Raw genomic sequence first — 18,251 nt, forward strand, 5'->3', positions numbered from 1 at the left:
CACTTCCTTGTCAAGCAGGGAAGGAGAATTGAAAGCCAGGTAGGATCAGTTACAGGAAATACAATTTTGTTTTTGTATGATTGGTAATGTATACGTTTAACCTCACTCCTTATTTTACAAATATACAAATCTATATATGTGTATATATTTCATTATTCCATATATGTATGTGACATATATAATATATATATATATACTGGTAATGAAAGTGACTATTGTCCTATGTGGGCAAGTAGTTAATGTATTCACAGTAGATATATAAATTTTAAATTAAAAGATGATAGATTTGGTTAAATAGAAATGAAATATTTTTGAAAAAAACTGAAGGATGCCTATTGAGAGCATAATTCTATGCAGAGCAATTGGAAAAAAAGCAGAATACATGATCTAGTTCTTGCAGCAAAAGAGAGAAATAAAATCAAGCTAAAGCGAATCCATTTGTAACCATCATTGGAAGACAAAGTTAATAGACAATAGATTTAGCTGCTGCTGCTGCTAAGCCGCTTCAGTCGTGTCCGACTCTGTGCGACCCATAAAAGGCAGCCCACCAGGCTCCTCCATCCCTGGGATTCTCCAGGCAAGAACTCTGGAGTGGGTTGCCATTTCCTCTCCAATGCATGAAAGTGAAAGGTGAAAGTGAAAAGTGAAAGTGAAGTCGCTCAGTCGTGTCTGACTCTTCGTGACCCCATGGATTTTAGCCCACCAGGCTCCTCCGTCCATGGGATTTTCCAGGCAAGAGTACTGGAGTGGGGTGCCATTGCCTTCTCTATGATAGATCTAGAGAAAATTTCTAAAACCTACAACAGATAAGGTATATGTATCAATCAACAAGAAGAGAACATATTCCCTGCAGCATATGTGAAGAAACCCAGCAGAAAGTATAAAAACTCAGTAGAGGTAGGGGCAGTGACGGAGCCTGCTGGCTATCTCCAGGCCTTTGTTCTCCTACTCCTCTAAATATTACTGTAGGTTTTTAGCGGAGCAGGTGGGTGTCAGCTAGATTACATTTTCCAGACTCCGGGGCATCTCAGTGTGGCTTTGTGACTAAGCTTCCACCAATCAACAGGAGTAGAAACCATGTGTACCAACACTGGGTCATGACCTTAGGAGCAACGGGCATGTTTTATCCTGCCTCAATTCTCCTTTTTCTACTGGCAAAGAGAGAGGCGTGACCCAGAGGCCAAGGCTGTGTGTTCAGGAAGGTAGATAGAGAAGATAAGAGGGATCCTCAACATTGTGGAGCTGCCATAGCAACCAGGGCTCTGCTTCCTGTTGTGTGAAAGGGAAATAAACTATCTTTATGCACCACTGTGACGTTTGGCTCTTTGTTACAGCTTTTGCAACATGCATCCTAATGTAGATGCTATGAACTAGAAGCCAGATACCCAAAAAGTGACATATGTTTCAACTACTTAGAGGTCAGGCTGTGACAAAAAGAGCACAGGTATAACGTGTTGGAAGGTCACTGACTCTTGTTAGGCCTCAGTGATGACACAGTTGATACACGGTCACCTGCAATGCCTTGGGAGGCAGACCATGTGCTTGTTGAGCCTGGAAAGAGACGTCTGTGTGCATCAGTGACTTCCTGTCGGTGCTAGCTGGTTTGCAGAAACGGAAGACTTTCTTCATCCATTGACCCTGAGAATGCAGCAAGCGATCTAAACTGAGTCCAGTGTTAAATCTTCAAGGCTTGAAAAAAAAAATGATGTCTATATCTAAATTGCAGGAGGTAAGCCTGTGACCTCAAGGCTTTCTCAGGAGCTTCTGTTTAAGTGCTCCCTGCCAGACACTGAAATCCATCCCGAAAGTAAACCTTGGCTTCAGAGCGTTACCTTTAAGGCTTTAGTTTCACATGGGAATTAACTCACTGCCAAAAGATGGAGAGAAAAGAGGCTGGGCAGCCTTAATAAAAGAGGAGAGTTTTCAGGCTTATTTAGGACCAAATAAGATGTGTGGCAGTAGTTACTTGCAAGGAAACCAAATAGAAAGAGTTTGATCAGCTGTTAAAGTTTTTGAGAGACACAACTTGCAAAAGAAACTATAACACTGGCCTGCTAGAGCAGGTGAACTGTTTTATCCTCAAGGAACCTCTGGACCCCCATACCTGCACTAGCAAATTGAAACAAGATATCATTTTCTCCCCTCACTTACCAAATAGATGCAATAAGGACATAAATGCTGTGTGTTGGCTGCTACTGCTGCTACTGCTGCTAAGTCGCTTCTGTCGTGTCCGACTCTGCGACCCCAGAGACGGCAGCCCATCAGGCTCCCCCATCCCTGGGATTCTCCAGGCAAGAACACTGGAGTGGGTTGCCAGTTCCTTCTCCAATGCATGAAAGTGAAAAGTGAAAGGGAAGACGCTCAGTCGTGTCCGACTCTTAGTGACCCCATGGACTGCAGCCTACCAGGCTCCTCCGTCCATGGGATTTTCCAGGCAAGAGTACTGGAGTGGGGTGCCATTGCCTTCTCCAACTAATTCACTAGTTTAGTATGCAATAAAAGAACAGAGGCTTTGAATAAGTTAAGCTGGCTAGTAACAACTAATCAGTTTTCTTCAGTGATCACTGTTCTTCTACATAGGCAGGATAATTAATTCACGGATGGTCTTTCTGGTCTATCTTCAACTATTCTCACACTACATAATCAATTAGGGACATCTTTTTACAGATACATGAAGAGAACGCAGGTAGCTTTATGGAAGGTGAGTTTGCTAAATCTATTTGTTGTGACAGGGAACTTCTGACACAGAACTTGCTCACTGCACACTGAACCCCGGAGAGGTGATGAAACAAGACAGCTGATGTTAGCAGGTACACGGGCGTGGGGTAGGGTGAGAAGTCACGGATAAATTAAACACCGGCAAGTATCTGCTGAAGCAGAGCCCCTTTTTAGGAGGCATAAGAAAAACTGGTAAGTCACCATTTTGGTCTCTTTAGAGAAATCCATTTGTTGTTAAGAACTTAAGACCGTTTACTACCATTCATACTGCAAAATGCAGTAGTCACACTATTTCCAAAAGGATCCTAAAAACTGTAGTGCAAAAGGAATCTAAGAAAATAAATAATTACAAAGCCATCAACATTTTTCAAAGAAATGTGCTCAAAACAGTGACTTTTACAAAAAATGGGAATTTGTTTTAAATGAAAAAAGAATTCTGTCTTTGAAAGATCAAAGACTCATTTCACAGATAACTTATACTGCATTAATGACTTGATTAACGGTGTACAAATAAGGGTCACAGACTTTTTTAATTAGGTCTAAGCGATCAATATAAATACTGATGGGGGAGTGTTTTGTATCCCAAACTCCAATATTCCAGCTTTGTGTCCTGTCCTGTTATTATAATTTGTAAAAATCTTAACGACACAGTGATTCAAGTTTTTGTAACTTCAATGATGTACTAGAGGACAATGCATCTTGATTTGAAGAATTTATTGTATCCGAAGGCCGGAACAGTACTTGACCACGATGATTAAATATATAAAATGATAAGTGATTCCTTAGTGTGTCAAATGTCTTATTTTTTAGTTCTGAAGTGGCATCCAGGTCTTTAAACTCCCCTGCACTATGAACTATACCATAACAGGTAACTGCAAAGGCCAGGAGTGTCTGAAGACCTATATCTATTGGCAGTGATTCATCTTCCTTTTCTGCTAATTGCCTATAAGAACGAGGCTGTGCAGCGGAAAAGGCCGCATGGGCTAGGGCAAAGCGGCCGATGCCCACCAGCCCCTTCCATAGCAGGGAAGCACAAACACGGAACCCTGAGGCGCTGCTGCTGGGCAGGCGGACCAACGCACACCTTCTGGAAAGTAATTTCATTGTCATATGAAAGCAATTATCCCAGAGACATTCTCACGCTGTTTCTTAAAAGGACATGAATATGGACATTTACTTTGTCATTGTTTGTAGTACTAAGATGCTGGAGGAAATCTAAGTCTTCCTCACTGGAGGAAAGCACATGTGAAGTAATGAATGCCATGCTTTGTCAGACACAATGAATCATGCATAACAGCAGTATAGACAGAAGCTAAAAGCAGCACTGATTGAAAAATCAGAAACAGATTGAGGTGTATATTATGATACCAGCATACTACTAAGTGAGGTGCAAGATGATGGAGCCATAATGTACAGTACAGCGTGATTTGTAGAAAGAAGAAGACTGGAAACAAGCCATATCCATGCTAGGGGCCTGGATAAGCAAAAAAGGGTACATACGCCCAGGGGGTGCTGACGTACAGAAGAGAAAGTTCTTTATGCACTAATAGAAAGATCTGCAAAATATGCTAAATAAAAAAAAGCAAAGTACAAAGCAGCCTATCTAGTAAGTTACTCTTTGTGCAGAAGAGGGGATAAGAATATCTGCATTCAATTTGCTCTATTTTAACCAAGAAACACTGGGATGATAAACAAGAAAGCCAAACAGGCGGTTCTCTGAGATGGGGGCTGGGGGGTGGGGAACAGGATGGGTAGGAGATGTTTTACAGGCACACACACACACACACACTATATACATATATATATAATATGATATATATTAATGATCATACTATATATTATATATATGTACTATATATACACTATATAATTCTTAGCCTTTTGATTTTTTAATTACCCAAAGGTGCTTCATTTAATTTTTATTTTATTTTAAAAATCTAAAATTTTATATTGGAGTATAGTTGATTAACAGTATTTCATTAATTTCTGGTGAAAAAGGCTTCATTTTAAATTTAGGTTCCTGACTCTGTGCTTGTGCCTCCAACACTTTTACAAGGATTTTCTGTCCCTCTATAAGGAAAGAATGTGTAATCCAGTCACGGACACACTTGGCAGACACAGACCCACCATATGCCCAGCTGAGATATTTCATTTCAGAAAACCTCGTAGGATCTTTTGGTCTCACAGAGCCAACTTCTCAAAGTCAGCCTGGGTACATTCCACACGTGGATTTTGGTACTTCCCCAAACTTCTGGGTTTAAAGGCAAACAATTCTATTGCCAGGGGTTCAAGTCAGTCTAGCTTTGTTAGACTGGGCAGCCTAGGATGGACATGTGCCACATGCCGGACCATTCTCGATGCCTCTAGACACCATTCCCAGGGACTAAAAAATATTCTAAACCATAAAAAAAATTAAAAATATATGCACACAAACACTTCATGCATTACAAAGACACACAAAAAGGCACAGAATAAACACAGGGATAGTTTGTCGAAAGTGTAGGAGGAGAATACGAGTAGGGAACTCAGATCAAAAAGGAATAAATGAATGAATTCAAACAAGAAAGGGGCCCTGACTACAAACAGTGTCAAAAAAGAAACGCAGCCAGTAAATTTTAGAAGACGTGTTCCAATTTCTCCAGTGGTTTGAGGAAGAAAAACACATTTTTGATGGTTTGCTAATCTTTAATATACCAGGATATCAAGGAAAGTTTGAACAATGCATAATTGGCCACACTTCAATAGAAGTACATAAGATGTCTTTTGAGTATGTTTCTAATTCAACTTGTTCAATAATAAAAAGATAACATGAAATTTTATTCCTTCAGTTGAATAAAGAATTAAAGGGAAGAATAAATTGAGACAAGAGGGGGAAATGCAGCAGTAAATTGAGAAAGGAATTGTGGAGTCGCGGGGGACCCCCAGCAGCAGCACACCCACCTGGGCTTTGTCTGGGTCACTGTTCACATTCTCTGAGTCCATCGGCTCCGTCCTTTTCCTCTTTCCTTTTCTGAGAGCTTGGGAATCAGTGGTTTCCTCTGTTTGAAAGATCGTCTGCATTTTTCTTAGTTACCAAAGGTTTTGTGAAATTGTGGGAGGAGGGAAAGCCCATGAGATGGGGATATTCTGTTAATATTTTGCCCTAAAATGAAAAACAAGAGAAAAACATGGTTTGAAAAGATCCATGCACGCCTGTGTTTATTGCAACACTGTTTACGACAGCCAAGACATGGAAGCAACCTAAATGTCACCAACAAAGGAATGGATAAAGGAGGTATGGTACATATATACACAGACCACTTCAGTTCAGCTCAGTCACTCAGTCGTGTCTGACTCTTTGCGACCCCATGAATCGCAGCACGCCAGGCCTCCCTGTCCATCACCAACTCCCGGAGTTCACTCAGACTCCCTTCCATCGAGTCAGTGATGCCATCCAGCCATCTCATCCTCTGTGGTCCCCTTCTCCTCTTGCCCCCAATCCCTCCCAGCATCAGAGTCTTTTCCAATGAGTCAACTCTTCGCATGAGGTGGCCAAAGTATTGGAGTTTCAGCTTTAGCATCATTCCTTCCAAAGAAATCCCAGGGCTGATCTCCTTTAGAATGGACTGGTTGGATCTCCTTGCAGTCCAGGGGACTCTCAAGAGTCTTCTCCAACACCACAGTTCAAAAGCATCAATTCTTTGGCGCTCTGCCTTCTTCACAGACCAACTCTCACATCCTTACACGACCACTGGAAAAACCATAGCCTTGACTAGACGGACCTTAGTCGGCAAAGTAATGTCTCTGCTTTTGAGTATGCTGTCTAGGTTGGTCATAACTTTTCTTCCAAGGAGTAAGCGTCTTTTAATTTCATGGCTGCAGTCACCATCTGCAGTGATTTTGGAGCCCCCCAAAATACAGTCTGACACTGTTTCCACTGTTTCCCCATCTATTTCCCATGAAGTGATGGGACCAGATGCCATGATCTTCGTTTTCTGAATGTTGAGCTTTAAGCCAACTTTTTCACTCTCCTCTTTCACTTTCATCAAGAGGCTTTTTAGCTGCTCTTCACTTTCTGCCATAAGGGTGGTGTCCTCTGCATATCTGAGGTTAGTGATATTTCTCCCGGCAATCTTGATTCCAGCTTGTGTTTCTTCCAGTCCAGCGTTTCTCATGATGCACTCTGCATAGAAGTTAAATAAGCAGGGAGACAATATACAGCCTTGATGTACTCCTTTTCCTATTTGGAACCAGTCTGTTGTTCCATGTCCAGTTCTAATTGTTGCTTCCTGACCTGCATACAGATTTCTCAAGAGGCAGGTCAGGTGGTCTGGTATTCTCATCTCTTCAAGAATTTTCCACAGTTTGTTGTGATCCACACAGTCAAAGGCTTTGGCATAGTCAATAAAGCAGAAATAGATGCTTTTCTGGAACCCTCTTGCTTTTTCCATGATCCAGCGGATGCTGGCAATTTGATCTCTGGTTCCTCTGCCTTTTCTAAAACCAGCTTGAACATCAGGAAGTTCACGGTTCACGTATTGCTGAAGCCTGGCTTGGAGAATTTTGAGCATTACTTTACTAGCGTGTGAGATGAGTGCAATTGTGCAGTAGTTTGAGCATTCTTTGCCTTTCTTTGGAATTGGAATGAAAACTGACCTTTTCCAGTCCTGTGGCCACTGCTGAGTTTTCCAAATTTGCTGGCAACTAGTCAGCCATAAAAAAGAACAAAACAATGCCATTTGCACCAACATGGATGGACCCGGAGATTATCACACTAAGTGAAGTAACATAGAGGAACACAAATATATGATATCCATTATATGTGGAATCTAAAAAGAAAATATACAGATGAACTTATTTAAAAACCAGAAACAGACTCACAAACTTAGAGAATGAAGTTGTGGTTACCAGGGAGGAAGTGAGAGAGGGTAGGTTGGGAGTTTGAGATTGACATGTACACACTGCTTGCTATGTTTCAAATAAAATACCTTTCCATAAAAAACAAATAAACAAAAAAAATGAAAGTATATGTAGGTATGTATAAAATTGTAACATTTTTCTATCTTTATTAGACTGTTGAATAAAGTTAATAAAATCTAAAAAAGTTGGGATATTTTGAGATGTTTGGTCATATATGAAATAAAAAAGAAAAAGCAAAGGGATACATAATATGTTTGTAGCTGTATGTTTCATAAAGGCACTAGCCGCATAAGTGAACTAGTTTACTCATTCTTCCTGTCCTTCTTCTCCCATGAGCCTATTTAGGACACGCTTCCACTTGATTCAAAATCATGAGGATGTCACGTTTCCAATATGTGGGATGCAGGAAGTTGTCACGTATAAAATTAAATAGTATAATTTTCCCCCATCTTTACAAGTTTTTTCTTGTCAGTTATGAGGAGTCTAAGCAGAAAGATTACAAAATGATGCAAATGAGGACGGAAGTTATACACCTTTAGGAAAAAGACATTAAAGATAGCAGGTCTCATCAGGACCAAAACATTCCAAGGGAGATCAATAATGGCCTAGAAATTGGTCCTTTTTTTTTTTTTTTTTTTCTGAAACCTCTAAAGTTTTGAGATGGAATATCTTCTTTGGTATAAACTTAAGAATAGTACTATGAAGAATGAGGGCACATTTCAAAGATAATAGACTTCATAAAAATTCTAAGGGAGAATCGTTTTTTCAAAACCTGATAAAGCAGATGATAGTGCTTAAGTTGAATAGAGTGGAAATGATCAAATCTGTCTTTTACTGTCTATGGATGATTCAGCACATTTGATCCGAGAATCCTTTTTACTTGCAAATGTTGGTTTGTTTTTACGAAAAGATATATAATTTATATAGCTGATGGCTCAGCAGGTCAAGAATCTGTCTGCAATGCAGGAGACATAGGAGACACGAGTTTGGGTCAGGAAGATTCCCTGGAGAAGGAAATGGCAACCCCCTCCAGTGTTCTTGCCTGAAAATCCCATGGACAGAGGAGCCTGGTGAGCTACAGTCCATGGGGTTGCAAAGAGCTGTACACGACTGAGGGACTAAGTATGCTCGTGACAAAACTTTACAGAAGAGACTGATCTCAAAGGGACTGTTAAACAGAAGGTAACTATGCTCCTTACCAAATTACCCCAAGCACGCCTTTTAGAAAATATGGATCTTTTACCTATTTTCAGAGAAATTAATTATTCTCTACTCCAAGCATAAAATTATATTTGGGATGTTCTTTCCAAGACTGCTTGGTTTGACTTTTTGAAAATTTACTTTAAGCTTTTAAATGCATGAATAGTGTTTCACCTAACACATGGGACTAGACTATCATATCTTAGAAACATCAGAGACCTTACCTAGTATCAAGTTTTGTGAATAATTTCAAAGATACAGGCAATCAAAAGGCACGGGCAAGAAACTAACGCAACATTGTAAGGCAATTATACTCCAGTTTAAAAAAAGGCACAGGCAGAATGGGGAGAAATTTAGGACTTTCTGCGGGTTTTGTAGGTCCTTCCTTCTAGAATAACAGGTGAGACCTCTGAGAGTTGGGGGTCAGCTCACACAGTGGGTGTGTTTAGGTTGTGACACACCTCCGTTTTAGACCTCAGAGCTGTCTAGCTCGCATGACCTTCTCTAGGGAGTTGTGAATCCACAGATCCTAAGTGTGTTTGCCATAAGCAATCTTAAATCAGTGATATATAATTATTTAGAGAGGATTCTGTCAACAAAGTCTCCACTTACAGCAAATCTCATTCATCTGGTCACTCAGAGCAAGGCCAACACACATTTTCTGTGAAGGGTCAGGTAGTATATTTTTTAGGCTTTGCAGGCCAAGAAGCAAAATCAAGGATATTATGTGGGTACTTATAAGTAAGAAAGAACATAAATCTTCAAAACTTTTCATTCATGAATTTGAAATGTTATTGCTGTTCATTCACTAAGTTGTATTTGACTCTTTGCAACTCCAGCAAAGGAAGCAGGCAGCACGCCAGGTTCCTCTGTCGTCCGTTATCTCCCGGCACGTGCTCAAATTTATGTCCATTGAGGTGATGCTCTCTAAAACCATCTCATCCTCTGCCACCCCCTTCTCCTTTTTCTTCAATCTTTCCCAGCATCAGGGTCTTCTCCAATGAGTTGGCTCTTTGCATCAGGTGGCCAAAGTATTGGAACTTCAGCATCAGTCCTTCTAATGAGTATTCAGGGTTGAGTTCCTTTAGGATTGACTGATTACAGCTCCCTTCAGTGCAAGGAACTCTCGAGTCTTCTCCAGCACCACAATTCAAAAGCATCAGTTCTTTGGCACTCAGCATTTTTTATGATCCGGCTCTCACATCCGTATCTGACTACTGGAAAAACCATAGCTTTGACTTTACGGACCTTCATCGACAAAGCGGTATCTCTGCTTTTTAATACGCTGTCTAGGTTTGTCATAGTTTTCCTTCCAAGGAGCAAGCATCTTTTAATTTCATGGCTGCAGTCACCATCTGCAGTGATTTTGAAGCCCAGGAAATTAAAATCTGTCACTGCTTCCACTTTTTCCTCCTTTTATTTGCCATGAAGTTATGGGACCGGATGCCATGATCTTAATTTTTCTGATGTTGAGTTTCAAGCCAGCTTTTTCACTCTCCTCTTTCACCCTCATGAAGAGGCTCTTTAGTTCCTCTTTACTTTCTGCCATCAGGGTGGTATCATCTACATATCTGAAGTAGTTGATATTTCTCTCGGCAATGTTGATTCTAACTTACGATTCATCCAGCATGGCATTTCTCATGATGTACTCCACATATTTGAAACTAAACTGATAATAATTGAGTACAATTTTTTGTAACATAGGCCTACGGAGAATGGAATTTTAAAAAATCTTGTTTAATTAGTGTTCAATGTTTTCCCTTTTCTTTTTCTTTCTTTCCCTTTTCCTTTTCAAAATTAAAGTCAAATGCTCACTTGCTAATGCTGACGTGTTATGAGAGTTTATATAAATTTTGTGATCTTGGGTTAGGCAACGATTTCATAGATATGAGCAAAAACATTATTTTCACAAATGATACCATCAAGAAAGTAAAAAGAAAACTTACACAATGGAAGGAAATATTTGAAAATAGATCTCATAAGGGACTTGAATACAGGATATCTAAAAACTTTTACAATACAATAATAAAAAGATGAATGACCCAGCTGTTTTTAAACAAAGGATAATTAACAAGTTATTATTTTTAAACAAAAAAATAAATCCTTTTTTAAACAAAGAATTTAAACAGACATTATTTCAATGAAGATAAACAATGAATAACCCAGTGTTATTAACCACTACACAAATGCTCATAAAAATTACAATAAGATGCCTCTTCATATCCACTGAGGTGGCTATAACCAAAAAAGACAAAAAACAAAAAGTTTTGGTACTGATGTGGAGAAACTGGAATCCCACTCTTGCTGGTGGGATTGTAAAAATAGGGCATGCATTTTGGAAAACAGTCTGGCAGTTCTCCCAAAAGTTAAATACTGCATCACCATATGATACATCAGTTTCTCTCCTAAGTATATCTCCAGCAGAAGTGAAAGCATACATCAAAACAAAAATTTGTACTCAAATGTTCACAGCAGTATTAGCCATAACAGCTAAAAAGTGGAAAAACCCAAAGTTTATCAACTTCTGACTAGATGAATAAAAGTAAGTACGTTCCTACAGTAAAATACGATTCAGCAATAAGAAGAAATGAAGTTCTAATACATGCTACAACATAAATGAGCCTTGGAAACCTTATGCTAAGTTGAAGACATCAGTCTCAAAAGATCGCACATTGTATGATTACATTTATATGAAATGTCAAGAATTGTCAAATTTCTAGAAACAAAAATACATTAATGGTTTCCTAGAGGTGAAAGATTGGTGGATGGGGAAAGGAATCCCTGTTGATGGGTTTCTTTTAAAAAAGACAAAATTATGTTTAAAAATTAAAAAATAATTTTTTGGCCAAGCCATGCGACACGTGGGATCTTAGTTCCCCAAAGAGAGACTGAACCCATAACCCCTGCCCTTGAAGCAGAGTCTTAACCAATGGAGCACAAGGGAGGCCCCAAAAATATTTTTTAAAAATTGGATTGTGGTGGTTATTGCATAAACCCTGTGAATAAAACAAATAAAAATAAAACTCCACATTGAACTGTGTACTTCAAATGGGTGAATAGCATTTAAATAATAATTCAATATAGCTATGTAAAAAAATACATATATATAATAGGTTCAAACATTTTCTTCAAAGTATCTTCTGATTAAAAATAAAATGAATAACTGTAGGCTTTAAATAACTTATATTTTCACAAGTTTTATAAATTTTTCCAACAAATCTTTTTCGGCTTCACACACATTTTGAACCACCATCAGCCGCATCACATCTTAGTAGATTCCACATCAGGTTGTACTGAATCAATGTTTTCTCAACTTCTTAGGAATTATTCTCTCCCACAGTAGTTTCACAAAGACTATTTATAATGGCTAATTTGTCAGTCACTTTAAACTCAGCAATTACTCCCCAAATAAACAAGAACAACTAAGCAATATCAGTAACATCTGTTGATTCATCATGAGCCAAGAAACACGAAGTCACTTGCTATGTATTTTAATTACATTGCTCCTGATGTCCTCATTCCTTTGAGTAACTGTTTCTGGTGAAAAACTAAGAGTCTTAAGTATATTTGTTTTTTTTCTGGGCACGTGCCTTTAGCTACTGCAAAAAAGGATGACTTCATTAACTGTCACTAAGGGCTTTCCTTGCTAACAAACTAACCACCCAGAAACTTACTCTAGTCACAGACTCCTTTTCATTCCTCATTTTTGTGAAAAAATTCTGCTGTGATATTTCACTTTAAATTTTCAAGGAGAATTCCCTGGCAATCCAGTGGTTAGGACTTCAGGCTCTTATTGCCAAGGTCCTGGGTTCAATCCCTGGTCAGGAAACTAAGATCCCACAAGCTGCAGGGCATGGCCCAAAGTAAAAATAAATACATTTTCTAATTGTTGTGACTTGCTTTCTGGTGAGCTGGAAATACTGTGATGAGTGCTGAGTTTGGTAATGTTTTTTTTTTTTTATAGCACAGCTAAAGTGTCGTGTATAATACACACAATGCTTTGCCATCTAATTTGGTAACAAAATAACCCACATGCCACTCTGCTTCAGAAGCCGTGAGTCCAGAGTTCTCTTTCCTTCTAGCGTTGGCGTAACTGGCATGCACAGATAGTAAGAAAATAAAACGCAGTGTCATACAGTGGTATGACAATGTGCATGACATTAAAACACTGTCCAGTCATCTCAACAGCACTGTACCGAGCGGGCTGCCCAGTGTGGCCTCTGTCAACTACTCAGCTGTGCCTTGCAGCACGAAAGCACACGGGCGATCTGTACACAAAACAGTGTGGACGTGCTCCAATAAAAGTTTACGGACACCGAAACTTCAATTTTATACAGTTCTCACATATCATGATACTATATTCTCACATTATTTTTTCATGACTTGAAACTGTAAAAAATTGCTTTTAGTTCACAGGCGGTACAGACACAAAAGGCAGGCAGAGGGGCAGCAGTTTGCTGAACCCTGGCCTAGGGGCTCAGTTATCACACTGAAAAGTTTCGCTGTGTCGCATGCTTCCTTTTCCTTCATCTTCATTTCTTTTCCTGGTGAGCAAAACAACTGCTTGAACCTTTTATTCTCCGTGCCTTACTTCACTGCACATTAATACTAAAATATTTAGGACGGTACTTGAGAGACATAATTTAGAGCCTGTAATCTGGTCCCATCACTTCATGGCAAATAGATGGGGAAACAGTGGAAACAGTGTCAGACTTTATTTTGGGGGGCTCCAAAATCACTGCAGATGGCGATTGCAGCCATGAAATTAAAAGATGCTTGCTCCTTGGAAGGAAAGTTATGACCAACCTAGACAGCATATTCAAAAGCAGAGACATTACTTTGCCTACTAAGGTCCATCTAATCAAGGCTATGGTTTTTCCAGTGGTCATGTATGGATGTGAGAGTCGGACTGTGAAGAAGGCTGAGCGCTGAAGAATTGATGCTTTTGAACTGTGGTGTTGGAGAAGACTCTTGAGAGTCCCTTGGACTGCAAGGAGATCCAACCAATCCATCCTAAAGGAGATCAGTCCTGGGTGTTCTTTGGAAGGAATGATGCTAAAGCTGAAACTCCAATACTTTGGCCACCTCATGTGAAAAGCTGATTCACTGGAAAAGACTCTGATGCTGGAAGAGACTGCAGACAGGAGGAGAAGGGGACGACAGAGGATGAGATGGCTGGATGGCATCACCAACTTGATGGACATGAGTTTGGGTCAACTTTGGGAGTTGGTGATGGACAGGGAGGCCTGGTGTGCTGCAATTCATGGGGTCGCAAAGAGTTGGACACGACTGAGCGACTGAACTGAACTGAATTGAAGATGCCAGGAAAATAATGACAACATATTTCTAAATATCCAGTGCTGGTTTAATGCTCTCTGTGAAATGGGCTACCAGTCTGAGCTGTGCCTCTGGCAAGGTGGGACATGGTGGTAGGAGACATCCATATTATTTTTTAAACTATATATATACTGGAGGAAGTTTCTCCTAGTTTCCCTACACCCAGCTGCTATGGTCAGAATGGGTGCCTCCCCAAATCCGTATGTTGAAATCCTCACCCTCATTGGTGATGGTATCAGGTGGTGGAGCTTTGGGGAGGTGATGAGGTCATGAAGTGGGGGCGGGAATGAGGAGGGGGGGAGGGGGGAGGCCTCTTGAATGGATTAGTTCCCTTGTTAGAAAGGCTTCCAGGGGATCCCTAGCCTTCTGCCGGGGGAGGACACAGTGAGGAATCGGCAGTCTGCAGCTGGAAGAGGGGCTTCGCCAGCACCCTACCACACTGGCACCTGATCCAGGACCCCGGCCTCCAGAACTATGAGAGGAACATTTCTGTTGTTTATGAGCTACTCATTGTCTGGTATTTTTCTACAGTAGCTTGAACAAAGAAAGCCACCAGCCTCATCTTTTGCACCGAAGTCTCTCTGTTGCTCCTGACCTGGGTGCTAAATGGCCCAGTCTCCAACTCTTCTGTAATGAGACAGTGAGACCACCTCATTTTCATCCTGATGTGTTCAGCAAGATGTTTACAGCAGAGCAGTAACAGCGTGGAAATCAGAGGCTGGGAGACAACCTTCACCCGCTTCCGCAGTGTCACCTGTCCCGTCTAATGTCTACAGAAAGCCTGTAGCCACATAGAGAACAAACTTGTGGTTGCCAAGGGGGTAGGGGGATGGAACGATTGGGAGTCTGGGATTAGCAGATTTAAACTATTATATATAGGATGGATAAATAAGGTCCTACTGTATAGCACAGGGGAGTATAGTCAATATCCTGTGATAAACCATAATAGAAAAAAATACGAAAAAGAATACATGTGTATAACTGAGTCACTTTGCTGTGCAGCAGAAATTAACCTTGTAAATCAACTATACTTCAATTAAAAAAAGCCTATAGCCGTGTGTGTGTGTGTAGGACCATCTGAAAGTCTGCGCAAGAGAGTATATGCAAAACTCAGAAGGACTCCGGATAAGTTTTCCCATGGTTATAGGGCCTCCAAAATCTTTTCTAAGGAATACCTGTCTTTGTGAGTATTATTTTCCTTGGCTATTCCTCTGTTACTACTTGTCCCTTCACTCTACCCTCTGATATTTATGTGCTTTTCCCAATTTATCAGAAACACAAGTGCAGAGTCACGCCTAAAGAAGAGTAAGAATCAATGAAACGTTCTATATTAGGATAGTTGTTAAGTCATGTAAACCATCTTCCACTTCACATTTTTTTTTGATTCATGTAGAATATTCTGTCCGTCTTGAAAGTTGACTGCAAGATGAGATCACTATAATTTTAATAATTTTTAGACAAATTTTAAAAATTCATAAAATGTAATCATTCTGATGCAGGAATTAATGCCTATGCATAAAAATCAGGAGTGATTCAACATTCAAATATTAATCTATCTGATTGATTACAACATAAAGGACAAGCTAATTTCTCTTTGAAATATCTGCCCCATTCTCTGGTGGCTCAGCTGGTAAAGAATCCACCTGCAATGCGGGAGACCTGGGTTCAATCCCTGGGTTGGGAAAATCCCCTGGAGGAGGGCACAGCAACCCATTCCAGTATTCTTGCCTGCAGAATCCCATGGACAGCCCTGGTGGGCTACAGTCCATGGGGTCACAAAGAGTCGGATACGACTGAGTGACTAAGCACATACCCTATATTAATGTCGTATACTAATGAAATTAAGTGTATACCAATTGCCAATGTCTCTATTAATTTTGTACTTTAATAGTCTTAAAAGTTTAGATCTGAACATAATAAATCTGCTGAGTCACATATTTCAGATAATTTACTTAATCAATTGTAACAAAAAAGTAGGTGCCCCTTCACCTACTATCAGTAATTTTCCGGCTCTAATATTCTTTCACACGCTGTTAAAGCAGTATTCCATTCCGTGATGAGGAAGCCCAGCACACAGAGTCCTGAGCCCTGTGAGTGAGGGCAAGAGGTGAAAAGCGATCACGCCAGCCAGCTTCCGGGGCCCCAAGACCCAGACCACCGGGGAGGGGGGCACTAACTGTGAGCCAAGTGGATTCCTGCTTCACTGCAGATGGACCCCAAACGAAACTGCGCAAGAGCAGTGCACAGCGGGACCAGAGACACTCTGGAAATGGCGTTGTCTCAAGTCCGCTCCTGCGTGGAAGGTGTGAATGTCAAACCACAAAGCCTTCCGCAGCCTGCGGCATCGGCAGGGAACCTGGAGGAGATGGAGCCACCAGACCCAGAGACGAGGAGCCCTGGACGCTGGACTTGCCCACTGGGGTGAGGAAGTCCCGTAATGAAACAAAGGGCCTCTTCGTGAAGTGGGGGAATGTGATCCCAGGGACAGGTCACAGGACCTAGCGTCCTGGGAGACGAGGGGCAGGGGAGCGGGGCTCACAGCCACGCCATGGGGAGGGGAAGGCGGAGGAGTGGGAGGACGGCGCTGAGCTCCTGGGGACGGAGGGCGGTCTTCCACACCACGTGCGCGAGTGCTCGTTGCTTCGGGCGTGTCTAACTCTGCGACCCCACGGAATCCTTTTTCCACGGGATTTCTTAGGCAAGAATGCTGGAGTGGGTGGCCATGCCCTCCTCCAGGGGACCTTCCTGACCCAGGGGTCAAACCCGTGTCTCCTGCATCTCGTGCACGGCAGGCAGATTCTTTACCTACTGAGCCACCTGGAAAGCCCATTCCACACCTCAGGCAGGGTTATCCTGGTGGGATTCAGGGCCCCAGTTCCCAGACCTCTAGGGAACACTGGGTATTGAAAGGCTTTACCGCTGTGGCTTAAGCAGGATACAGGGGGAGTGGCTGCTAAATTCACTAGGATGTCTAGGAGTAGTTTCTGGGAGCCTAATACTAAGTCCTTGCCTTGCTCTTTTTAAAAATTTTTCTTATTTTTAGTTTTTGGCCACACAAAGTGGCACGTGGGATTTTAGTTCCCCGGCTAGGGATGGAACCCCAGCCCTCGACAGTGGAGAGGGAGTCTTAACCACTGGACTGTCAGGGAAGTCCGCCTGCCTCTCTGTTGAGCTTTAAGATTTTATGGAGATCCTCGCAGACTCTGAGCTGAAGACTAAATTCCAGGACCAGTGTTTCCGGCTCAGAATGGGCTTCTGCCTTCAAACATCTAGACGTCTGTGGAGTGGCCCTGGATAGTTTAATACAGGTTTCCGCCTCTCAGGGTTGAAGCTGACATCCCAATAAAAGTTACTGAAGGAGCCTTTTAGTCCCTCTTAAAACTCATTTAAAGTTGCGGGAGGACAAGGAAGCTCAGGGCACACTGTCTCTGGCAAGCTGTTCCCTTGCACTGGGGAAACATCCCTGGGCTTGTTTAGTTACAGCCGAGAGCTTCCTCAGTTCATTCTAGTCTGAAGATGCTTCAGACCCTTCCCCCAGTCTGGGATGCGGGTGGTCACTGACGTGATGTGATGCTGATGGAGGAGAGAATGATTTGATGCTGCAGAAGCCTTGGTATATCTGTGTGGCTGTGTATGGTTCTGAGGATGCTCTTTTTGGTAATAACTCCTTAAGAACCTGGTGAAAACTGTGGATCATGTCCCTCTAAAGAGATGCACAGTTTTACATATAATTTCAGGTCCCTAGAATCCTGTTTGTGAATCCCAGGTTAAAGACTCCTACAGCACAGATAAGACCAGCAAGAACACACTTTAGAGTTTTGGCTTTCATCTTTGAAATATAAATTTTACTATATCCTAATTTAGTGAGTTTGCTATTTGTTTTCCTATTTTACTCCAAAAAGTATTTTAGAACCACAAAGTCATGTTAAGATATATTTTTTCTTTCTGTTCCTAGATCTGTGGGATGCCATTATACCTGGATAATTTCAATAACATCTGGGGCTGTATGTTATTGAAATATCTTTTACTAATTCTCAGTTACTCATTCTCTTTTCCTGGGTACACATGCTACTTCTGTTCTCTTAGTGACATCCTTT

The 18,251-nt window shown here is 41.2% G+C and overlaps 2 protein-coding genes across 2 annotated transcripts in view; both read right to left on the reverse strand.

Moving 5' to 3' along the window:
* Window positions 1-18,251, reverse strand: part of BEND6 (BEN domain containing 6) — a 60,668-nt gene that overhangs the window by 36,182 nt on the left and 6,235 nt on the right. Inside the window, exon 2 of the mRNA XM_027958483.3 lies at window positions 5,659-5,860. Coding sequence (XP_027814284.1) covers window positions 5,659-5,778 — 120 coding nt within the window. The 5' untranslated portion in view covers window positions 5,779-5,860. The remainder of the gene's footprint in view (window positions 1-5,658; window positions 5,861-18,251) is intronic.
* LOC121817350 (ER membrane protein complex subunit 5-like) lies at window positions 3,271-3,905 on the reverse strand. Its single transcript, XM_060403022.1, has one exon. It carries the CDS (start codon window positions 3,826-3,828, stop codon window positions 3,358-3,360), a length of 471 nt encoding a protein of 156 aa, XP_060259005.1. The 5' UTR covers window positions 3,829-3,905; the 3' UTR covers window positions 3,271-3,357.

The sequence above is a fragment of the Ovis aries genome, chromosome 20 (genome assembly GCF_016772045.2).
Source record: "Ovis aries strain OAR_USU_Benz2616 breed Rambouillet chromosome 20, ARS-UI_Ramb_v3.0, whole genome shotgun sequence".
NCBI classification, from domain to species: domain Eukaryota; kingdom Metazoa; phylum Chordata; class Mammalia; order Artiodactyla; family Bovidae; genus Ovis; species Ovis aries.